Source organism: Chenopodium album, chromosome 14 (assembly GCF_948465745.1).
Source record: "Chenopodium album chromosome 14, dcCheAlbu1.1, whole genome shotgun sequence".
Lineage (NCBI taxonomy): Eukaryota > Viridiplantae > Streptophyta > Magnoliopsida > Caryophyllales > Amaranthaceae > Chenopodium > Chenopodium album.
Genome location: NC_137847.1, coordinates 8,224,232 through 8,235,933, shown reverse-complemented (window position 1 = coordinate 8,235,933; position 11,702 = coordinate 8,224,232). Strand labels below are relative to the sequence as shown.

Sequence of the window (11,702 nt, the reverse complement as noted above, 5' to 3'; positions counted from 1 at the left end):
AACTGTACAAAACGAAATCATGAAAAGTAAAAAAAACATTAAAAAAAATAAAGGACAATAAACATTATGATATACCATAACATTAATAATTTTTTTGATAATATCATAAGTAGTATTTTATATTATTACGTAATATTTCTTATTCTTTAGCACTATAGTTTTTAGTTTTTAGGTATCAATCCCTAAATATAAAGCCAAAACTTCTCTCCGAGATATATAGTAACAAACTTCATTCAAAAAATTAAAAAAAAAAAAAAAGTAACAATTTTTTTGGCGGGAATTTTTTTTATGAGATGATGTCACGTGTACTTTAGGGATAACTACGAGGATTACTTTAGTATAAATTCCAAATCTTTTATATCTTCATATAATAAATATGTTTCTATTTATTTGGTATTCTTAATTCTCTTACATACACATTTACCTAAAATATTATTCCAACTCTTATTTAAATATCTTTTAACGGATTATTATTAGATTTTGCTAAAAAAAATAACAATAAAATTGATTCATATATGAAATTACTTTTAAACGACCTTTTAATATATACTATGACAATATAATTTCTATATATCCTCTAATAGGTATGTTTTACCAAATTTTATTTGTTAAATATAATTAATTTTAAAATAAACTTAAAACTTACCGTGCATGAAACGGGATCTAAGCTAGTTTTTTCAATATACAAAGGACCGTAATTTGATAATAAGATAATTTAACAACATTATTAAGAGAAATCGCTCCACTAATTTCAGCTTTTAAGGAAAAAAAATAAAAATTCAAATACTCCATTTGACCCAATAGTTTGAGTTTAACCCTCTTCCTCTTTACTGCATACACTTTTCAGCCCCCACTCAAAAACCTCTGAAACACAAAAATGAGGATTACCAAAACTCCCAAGCAACAACAACCTAAAATCACAACAATGAAGATGAAGATTACCCAGAAAACTCCGAACCAACAACAACCTAAAACCACACCAATGAAGATTACCCAGAAGATTTCGAAGCAACAGCAACCTAAAACCACAAAATTGGAGATTACCCAGAAAACTCTGAAGCAACAGCAACCTAAAACCGCAAAAATGGAGATCACTCAGAAAACTCAGAAGCAACAACAACCTAAAACCACCGACGAAATCTTCGCATCATGCTCATTCTCCAGCCTTGGCCTCCAATCTTCTTTATGCGAGCAACTCCAAGGTTTTATTTTTGTTTTCTATCTCCTCATATTTCAATTTCAATTTGCAATTCCCTAATTTGCATTACTTTTGATTAATTATTGTTAATTTTTTTTTTTTATTGATTTAGAGAGATTGGGGTTCGAAAAACCTACTCAAGTTCAAGCTAAAGCAATTCCTGTTATATTATCTGGCCGCCATGTGTATGTTTTTACTGAATTTCCCAATTTTAATTGAAGTTCTTTTAGGTTTTGATGAACTGGGTTGTGTTTGTTTATTGATTTTCTATAATGGGTATGATTGTTTATAGACTTGTTAATGCGGCAACTGGAACGGGTAAAACTATTGCGTATTTGGCTCCAATTATTCATCACTTGCAGGGGTACCAGCCTCGAATTCAGAGGGCTGATGGTACTTTTGGTAAGTATTCTGTTGTTAATTTTTTGAATTTTTGTTTTTTAAAGCTAATTGCTTGTTGTGTTTGTGTAAGAATTGAGAGTTTTGATTTTATTTATAAATTAGCTGATTTTGTTCTGAAGTGTGGAATTTGATTTGGGATTTCTAGTTTTGATTAAACAAAACTATATTAGGATTTTATCGTATTGGTAAGTCGACTCCTGTTCCAATATGGGTGGGTTAGAGGAGGTCAGAAGGTGTAAAACTCACTGTCCAATTGATTGTGGTGCAGTATGTTGATAACAATTGTAGCATACCTGTACTCTACACAGTCTGAATTATAATTTGGAGAATGGGAGAAAGGCAATGGGAAAGTGGGGGTATCTAATTATCAAAGTGTCAAGCATGTCAGGGCTTGTAATTTCCAGATGCAAGGGCACTGTGCTTAAATTGGACATGGGTGCATGTCAATATGTCATGGCATCCATGAAACATATCTCGGATTTCCAAAGACTGCATATGCTTTTCGTTACCATTACATATACAAACATCTGAGGTTGACTAGTTTGCAAGTTCTTATCAAATTATTTTAAGCCTTTCTATGAGGATACTCATCACAATTCTCTCATCTCTTTCCTTCACATCTTGTGTTGTTTCGTTACAAATTTGTTGCTCAAAATAATTGAAGTTTCGGGTGAATTTTGTAAATGTTGGGTAAGGATTCCATGCCCTTGTCAGAGTGTGAAGTGTTTGACATGGGTATTTATATTTTTATTTGAAACCTTGGATTAGTGTGAAGTACTGAAGTGTTTGACATGGATATATGTAAGTGCCTTTTTCATTGAACAATGAAGTAAATGCATATTCTTCTTTTTTTTATTTTTTATTTTTTATTTTTTTTTACTCCTCCAATCATGCACAGGGTAAAGTGAATTTTTTTTCTTCTGATCGAGGGGATGGGGTAGGGTAGAAAAACTTTCAATTTGTGCCTCTTGTTGCCACATGACTGAATTGTGAGTGTAGTACTATTGCCAAAAGACAATCAATGAGTTCAGAGCTCTATTCAACTGTTGTTGCTGGTAGTGATAATTGTATATCCTTACTCTACTAGATGATGCATGCTCCAGCACTATTAACATATCGTGCAGATGTATGTACCATAGAATTGACGAATTCATAAATATAACTAATAATGTGGCAACAGCATTGGTACTTGTACCGACGCATGAGTTATGTACACAGGTATATGAAAGTCTACAAAAGCTTCTGCATCGATTTCATTGGATCGTTCCAGGATACCTAATGGGAGGTGAAAATAGGTCAAAGGAAAAGGCAAGGTTGCGAAAAGGTGAGAACTAAGCTTCTCAAATGCTGTGAATTGTGATAATTAGATCATATATGTTGCTTATTTTGCATCACTGAGAAACAAGGGGCAGTATAGGATAATCAATTTATTTATTTACCTTCCTGCAGCTGGTCTAGTATTTCCATGTTCTGTTGATTTTCAGTAGGCTACACTGCTACATTGGACGGGACCAATGGGGATGACAAATTCTTTTGCTACTGTGTCCGAATGGCATTGTTTGTGGCAATAAGATTCAGATTCTGTATTTCCAATCGTGTCATAAAAATTATAAAACATAGATAACCAAGTACTATTTTATTTTCTTTTTAAATTGAATTCACTCCTCCAAATTTAAATTGAAGAAAGTCTTCAACTCATCTGTATTTAGCTATTACTTGAGTCAAGGTTAAGCTCTAGAACACCACTGTCAAGGGTAGCCCTTACATAAATAGAGGTTATATTCATAGTCTGTGACTCTGTTCTTGAGACGTTTGAGGACTTTTATGCCTTAATTGCACCTTGTTTCTTGAGATGTCTAAGGACTTTTAAGCCGTAATTGTACCATCCCGTCCTAGAAAGCCATATTGAGGATGTGAGATGACTAGTTGGTGGAGTACAACTTGTATCCGTGCTTCGTAGAAAGAACATTTATCTTTTTAATAAAAATTTAATTTAATTTTTATTATTTATTTCTAAATAAACAATCTCACAAAGCTGGATATAATCGAGTCTTGCATCAACTTGTTCAGATTTGAACTATAAGTTGAGCACAAACTTAGCTCTGTAACAAATGAACAAGCTCGAATTGAATTTTGACCTAGCCAATTCCATACTATTCACAAGCCGCTTTGTCTGTCCACCCTTAGCAGTTACTTTCTTCAATTAGTGTTTTATGATGTACTTTACATGGTGGCTGATATATTATTTTGGCACAAGTGCATGGCTAAGCCACAGTAATCGATCAACTATGTCCATGAGTCACTTTTTTGTTTGCATATGAAATGCTGATTGATTTTTCATTATGTTCTTTTCTGCGTACCTAGGAATGTTTGATTGTGATGTAATTTTTTATTGTTATTATTAATTTCATGTGTGGGGGTTACAGGTATATCTATACTTGTTGCCACTCCTGGCCGCCTTCTGGATCACTTAAAGAACACATCATCGTTTTTGTATTCTAATTTGCGCTGGTTAATTTTTGATGAAGCAGATAGGTAATTATGGAGTTCTCTTTGATAATCCATAACATGCAATACTTTGTCATGTTCTTTACCTCATGTCTGACTACACTGTTTATTCAGGATACTAGAAATGGGGTTTGGTAAAGAAATTGAAGAAATACTTGATCATTTGGGCTCAAGGCAAAGCAAGTCTAATGATAAAGAAAGTGGGAACTCTCGAAAATTTGAGTTTCAAAGGCAGAATCTGCTCTTATCAGCTACTTTAAATGACAAGGTCAATCATCTTGCTAATATTAGTTTAGAAAATCCAGTTATGATTGGTCTTGATGAAAGGGAGCTCCATCAAAATTCGTCTCCCAAGCATTTGGGGTCTTTAGGATCTGAGGATGAAGCAGAACACAGTGAGAAACTTAAAGACTTCAATGAAGATTATAACCTCCCTTCTCAACTGACGCAGAAATATGTCAAAGGTACTTGTGAATCCAAGGTTAATTTTTGTGCTAACCGGTCTTAAACACAAAAAATCAAGTGACCCTTGTTTTTCCTCAGTGCCATGTGGTTCAAGGCTTGCAGTTCTTCTTTCTGTTCTCAAGAATCTTATTGAAGGACAAGCTACCCAAAAGGTTGGATTTTATTCTATCTTTTCTACTGATTTCCTTGTAGTTCTAGACTTGAAGTTGATCTATTTCTTGCCCTTTGTAAATTATACTGCCTACATTTTTTATGTATCCAGATTTCTTCTCTTTTCATAGTTTATGTTGAATTATTCTTTTTACTTTGGAAATGTTGAATCTCCCTTTAATCCTCAAAACATGTTAGAAAGAGAGTAGAACAAAGTCATGCATGTTCCTAAGGAATTCTTTGTCTTTTTTGGAACTTTTACACTTTACTGTGTTGAGGTATCTTTATCGAGCTTAGGTGAAGAAAAACTATCCCAATTTGCTATTAAACTGTTTAATTATCATTGTACTCCCCCCCCCCCCCCCCCCCAAACTTATTATTTGAGATATGCCTCTTAAATCCTATTTACTAACTGCTTATTAATTTTTCTATAAAAATGAAGGTTGTTGTCTTCTTCTCGACTTGTGATGCTGTGGACTTCCACTACAAACTTTTTAAGGAGTTTCAGTGGCCGCCTAATGTTGCAAAAGAAACCAAAGAGAAGAAGCTATTTTTGAACTGGGAGATTTTCCACTTGCATGGGAACATGGAGAACAATGAGCGAAAAACTACAGTTTCTTCCTTTAAAGCAAAAAAATCTGCTCTTCTCTTATGTAGTGATGTTATTGCTCGAGGATTGGACGTCCCTGAAATTACATGTATTATACAATATGATCCTCCTGGAGAGGCCACTGAATATGTTCATAGGTGTGTAATCTATGCATTGTATGCATGTTTATATTCCCCTTTTTGTAACATGAGGCATCTCGCTGTGGCTATTCTCACATGCTCTTTTTCTGCATCTTGTCATGCAATATAGTGCTTACAAAACTTCTTTTACTTAGAAGCATTGTATGTCCTTGCTTTGTATCTAATCTTGTATGTTAAATACAGGTTATTGTTTGTGGTCTAGTTGTGTGTGTTCTATTGTATCTCTATTCTTTATTTGATTCAATTGTTTTGTCTCTGCTGCTTGTTAGTGTGTTGGTTCTTTGTACCAATGTGTTTAATGTTGAAAATGATGGGGCTTCTCATTATGGCTCTTGTTTTTTGAAAAATTCAGGGTTGGTAGAACAGCTCGTTTGGGCCAGAAGGGAGATTCTTTATTATTTCTGCAGCCTATTGAATATGACTATTTGCAAGAGTTGGAAAAACATGGTGCCTTGTTAACAGAGTATCCACTGCAAAAGGTATTGGATAGCTTCCCATTGTACGGTCAGAAGCACTTCTCAAGGAAGTTTGTTTCAATTGAGATGCATCCCTGGTTAATAGGTCTACAGAAGGCTCTTGAGGGATTTATTACCTCCCAGGTATTTTGTTTACTGTCCTTGTTCTTAGCTTTAATAGTTCATGTTCTACTCCAAATATGATCCAGTAAATTTTATGTATGAATGTGTTACTTATTGCTAATTATTGTAGGTCCAAGTACAAGTTTAAGTGTTTAACTGATTGTTGACTCATTGTGCTTTTTTGGAAAAGTTTTTGTAGAATCATCATCTAGGTCTCTTGACATATGCCGAAATTACTCCTTGAGCCTTGTGCTGTTTTTTTCCCAATACACTAAACTCGTTGAATTATCACGGTTTATGCATTCTATCACCAAGATCTATCAGGATTGCCTCCTATCACATACCAAATCAATTCTAATATTTAATAACAGGAACTCTTACAAACAATTTGCCACGTGTGCCATTTAACTTTTTTTTTTTTTTTTTGATGTAACTGAAACGTTACTTTGTTTTGTTTTGTTGTTTTTTTTATTTTTTTATTTTTTACCTTTTATCTTTCATTTCTTTTTCCTTTGACTGTCCATCATTATTTTTCATGCCATTCAGTTTTTTTTTTTTTTTGGCCTTTAGTTTTTCCTTCTTCCTCATATTTTGAACAAAAAATAGATTGTCAATTTGCTTCCCCCCCCCCCCCCCCAATTCGTCATTATGATCAGATTAATCCTTTTTCACTCCAATCTCTCTGATTTTTTTCAAGGTTAGTTGTAATTTTCCTTCCCCTTTATTTCTTATATTTTTAATAAATTTATTTTGATACTTAAATTTTGTCTAAAATTTTCAATATAATTATGTGTTTCTTTTTTTGTGAGGAAAATCTTTGTGTTTTTTGATTACTAATAATGGGGTTGATGGGAGAATCGAATATATAGTTTGTATGTATTATTCTATTCCAATTTTACTATTTTTGTGATTAATATTACGAAATTAAAGATATGTTTCTCTATAATTTGTTGGTAATAATTTTTGCGAATGTTAATTCATACGCCAATTTTGTTACGCTTTATTTTGTTATCACTTGTATATATAGACGGTGAAGTGGAATGAAAAGGCAAGGAAAATATTAAGGAAAGTTTCTTAACACATCAAAGTACATAAGTATTTGGCATTTTATAGATTCATCCGTTCAATTCTATTACTACTTAAGTATTTGGGATGTCTGATCTTTTTCTTTTGGGTTGCAGACTTGTAGAAGTTGACCTATGTGTTTATTAATATTGAGCAAATAGTCTTTGATTATATTTTAACTTTTGTATAAAGCACAGACATTTTATTGTCAAATTGATGCATATGAATAGTGACAAAGTCAAATTGGGGCACTTAAATAAAAACAAATGGAGTACATATTTTGGCTTAAATCCAATCCACAACTAATCCTAATAGATAACCATAAAATTTAAAAAAGTTAAAAATATATAATTTCAAAAAATTTAACCTGTGCATTGCACGGGCTAAATATTAGTTGTATTTAAAGATGGTGTGGTAGCATTATAATATTGGGTATGGTAGGCTTTTGGCCATTATATTCACTTTGTATATTGGTATGTGATGTGATCATTACTAGCATAATAACTATGATTCAGATCAAGTCTTACCGGGATTGGACTACCTTATCTTGCCCTTGTGCACAGGCTTAGGCAAGACCTCAACACAGTAAATAAACAGATACTTTTTTATTAAGGTTTCCTTCCCAACCTGAAAATTATCGTCAACAAAAAGATTAGGGCATAGCATACCCAACCAGTTATTCACTCACATGCTCAGGAAAGATCTAAAGGTCTGATCCTAGATCCACTGATGCATATTTGACAACCTTGGCTGCGTAGCATATATTGTTAATTGATAATCATAGACATTTCAAGTGGTTGAGAACTATCACATATATAACTTCAAAATCCTAGACCGTAGCTGATTGGGTCATAAACATTTAATCAGCCCATTTAGTTTTCAATGAAATGTTCCATGCCAATGCGTCTTTAAAACAAAGTAGCGTGTGTTTTTTGTTATTCCACTTCATATTTTTTTTATTTATTTTTATTTTTTATAATTAGTATTCATTATTTTAGGTTGTCATTGCCTTTTATCAATACGTTCATTCTGCTATTTAATGGTAATCAAAATGAATTTTAGATGAAATTATCTATTTGGGGGTGGATATGTGTATTCACAGACATAATTAAATTGGAAAATCTCTTAATAAATTGTGTACAAACTTGTAACTGTTTCCTTATCCATGACATTGCGTTAAACAAGCCATTAGATGTGTTTCTTCCAAAATTTCCAATCATACTTCCTCTGTTTATCTGGTATTTCATCTGTACAGCTTGCCTGCCCCCACCCTCCCGGCCTCCCCCTTTCCTGAAACGAAGTAAAAAAAAAAGTGTTTTATTTCAGTCCAATAGTCTTCTGCAAGTTGTTATGCTCAGTTTTGTTCCTTGTACTGATGTATCCTAAACACTCATGTCAGTCAAAGTTGAAGACAATGGCTCAGGATGCATTTGTTTCTTGGATCCGAGGATACACAACCCGTAGAGGAGAGCTAAGAAAGATATTTGTGAGGAATAAACTCCATTTGGGTCATGTTGCTAAAAGCTTTGCTCTGAAAGACCAACCCTCTTTGGTAGGGAAGTCGGTACACAATCAGATAAAAAAGAGGAAGAAGGGTGAGCTGATAAAAAAGATGAAGAAAGATCAGATAAAAAAGAGGAAGAAGATTGAGGAGAAGCTGACAGGACAGAGGAAGAAGAGGAGGGTCGCTGTTAATACATAAATGTCGAGTGAAAGGATGTAAGGTAGCAAATCTTCTTCATCTTTCTGTTGACAACTCTGCATATAATGCAAATACATGAAGACAATTATGGGGCATGTGATATGTTTGGTGATTTGGTCAAGACCCACCCCAAGTGGTAAGAGGTCCGTTTTCATTTAACTTATCTTTTCCCAATTTAAAGCTTCTTGGTTGGCTTCGAAAATGATTGTCCCAAGTTCCAAAAGATACTTTCAACCCATTTATCCCCCCCCCCCCCCCGGCATCTTCCTTGAAGTTTTTGTCCTTTGACGGATCTATCTGGTAACTCACCCGTCATCCGACCAAAAAAAGCCACGTACGGTATTTTGTGGCTCTCTGGGGTTTGGTAACCCTTGCCAATCCGCTTGACATTGATCTATCACTTGCAGTTAATCTATAAAAGTTTATAGCATTAGTCATATGTTTCGGAAAGTGAAAAGGACTACACATACGCAGGGGAAAAGTCTTTAAACATCTATTTATTATTTCGCTTATCTTCCTAATGGTGTGTTTATTTTTATTGAACCCTACATTTTTTATTTCTTTTTTCTGGAGCTCTCATTGTCTGTCGTTATTGGTAACAAATCTGAGATTGAAACCCTACTTCCCAGGGTTTTGGTCCACTTCTTAAAAGGGTAACAGAAAAATAGGAAATGTGGTCACAAATTGTATCACATACTAAATGATTGTGTGGAATGTTTCTGCCAATTTTATTTTACTGCATATGTTGACAGTCTTTATGATCATCAAATCATTTAATTTAATACTATGCTTATATTTTATCATAGGAAAGAACTATATTTGGTTTAATAGGTGTGTTAACATAAAGTCCATAATTACCATTAAAGTTGCTGTAATTTACTTGGATTGGATTTAATGACAGTAGGGCTAAGGATTTTGGGTTTGGCCTAAGGCTGCACCACCATTTGCCCATTTGGTTATTCAGGATTATTAATCTTGTGGCTTCCTTTACATAAGTTTGAAGTATTCCCTTCAAGTTTTAAATTTCGACTAACTTTTTTATTTCCTGGGATTTGAAAAAATCTATTCATTTTACTTTATTTTTTTTTTTGCAATCCTATTATGTCGTAATATATACGTCTTTTTTTATTATTACGACTGAAGCTAAAGCTGGGATAAATATTTTCATTTAATTTTCTATTTTTTCATATACATTCAACTATAGGGGTATAATGGAATTTGTTTTACATAGGAATTTCATTGAATTATTTTATATATATTCAAAAATTTCTTGTAGAAGACATACTTTGTATATGAATATACAAGATGAATAGTTGATTTTATGTGTAATTCACTAAATCTTTAGGACTTTGATTCGAATTTTGTGAGTATTTTTCATCGAGTTGCTGTTTATACAAACAATTACTCACAACCGCGATATTCAATTGTGAGTAAATTAATTTTGTAGTGAATTAGTGATTACAAAATTTTTTCCCTTAATTTTTTTGTTCTATAGCTCTTCCTAAAACTTATGTTATTCATTTCACAAAAAATGACACCATGGGATTGACCATTTATTATTATTAGTAAAAAAAAAAAAAATTCACATTAATCAATATGATTGAGCCACAAAAGTGAGGGTGAGAATCGATCCCAAGATTTCCTATAATCGAGAAGGAATAAAAGCTCTAATCACTTGAGCTATCCTTCACTATTTGACACATTAAATATATAGTAATACGTATAGTTTTACCAATAAGGGCATGTTCTCATTTACTGAGTTGAGCTGAATTGAGTTGAACTGAACTGAACTGTTTATGAAAGAAGGAAATTAGGAACGGAACTGAGCTGAACTGGAGTAAACTGAAATAAAGCTGAAAAGAACAGACCCTAAGTAAGAAAATATAAAAATTTGATATTTTGAGTACACGTTAATAGGATTCTAACAAGATCTTATGCGTATATTATTATATCTATGTTATTATACTTCCTTTGTTTTAAATTAGAGGACACGCGTTTTTAACACGTTTGTCAATACATAAATTATTAACAAGATTCCAACAAGATATCTCATTTGATATGTGCGAAGTACTTTCTCCGTTTTTTTAGTAGTTGCAACAGTTTGACTTTACACTATTCATGTGTTTTATTTTAACTAGCTTTGATAGTTTATACCTACTTAAGTAAAAATATAGTTATGTGGGATCTTGTTAGATATGTCTCGATTTATACAATTTTAATATCAAATGTTTATAATTTTTACATATTGATAATTAAATATATTATCGATTGAATATATGCATCGACAAACGTGAAAAAAAAAAGTGTTGCAACTATTACGAAAAACACAGGAAGTACATATTAGTGGAAAATAAAGTTAAAAGCAATTAGGCAATAATTTCAGAGTGGAGGGATTAATCTCCGTCCCTATTTGATAGTCACTTATATTCAGTTATACTATTTTTGGTGCCCCAAAATGTTAGTTACATTTGCTTTTTTCAAGTACCATTAATATTAATTTTTTATCAAAATTATCTCGTAAAAATATTTGTGCAAATTTAACTTTCTCTTGTAAATTTTGTTTTCCCATGTACTTTAATTACTTTTTCTCTTTACTTTTTTGCATATCCAATGTAAATTTACTTTTTCAATGTACTTTTGTTACTTGTCATTTATGTTTATTAATTCCCGTAAAAATTGCCAAAAATGACCAGTAAATAAGTATTACTCATGCATATTTCTAGGTTCATGAATCTACATTAATTGGAAGATTTTTGTGGAACATAAGGAGTAAGTGATAATGATGATGACTTGATATTTTAACAAGATCCTTCTTGGGACTTCTAGAGTCCCATCATTGGAGAAAATATATTGAAAGAGAATAAATCTTATGCTAAAACATATT

At 32.5% G+C, this 11,702-nt stretch overlaps 1 protein-coding gene across 1 annotated transcript; it reads left to right on the top strand.

Annotated features, from left to right (window-relative positions):
* Positions 1 to 819: 819 nt before the first annotated feature.
* Positions 820 to 9,574, top strand: LOC145580013 (DEAD-box ATP-dependent RNA helicase 17-like). The gene is made up of 10 exons (XM_081637330.1): positions 820 to 1,202; positions 1,311 to 1,383; positions 1,491 to 1,600; positions 2,781 to 2,924; positions 4,027 to 4,135; positions 4,223 to 4,572; positions 4,652 to 4,725; positions 5,166 to 5,470; positions 5,826 to 6,072; positions 8,516 to 9,574. Exons 1-10 carry the CDS (start codon positions 878 to 880, stop codon positions 8,816 to 8,818), a joined length of 2,040 nt encoding a protein of 679 aa, XP_081493456.1. The 5' UTR covers positions 820 to 877; the 3' UTR covers positions 8,819 to 9,574.
* Positions 9,575 to 11,702: the final 2,128 nt, after the last annotated feature.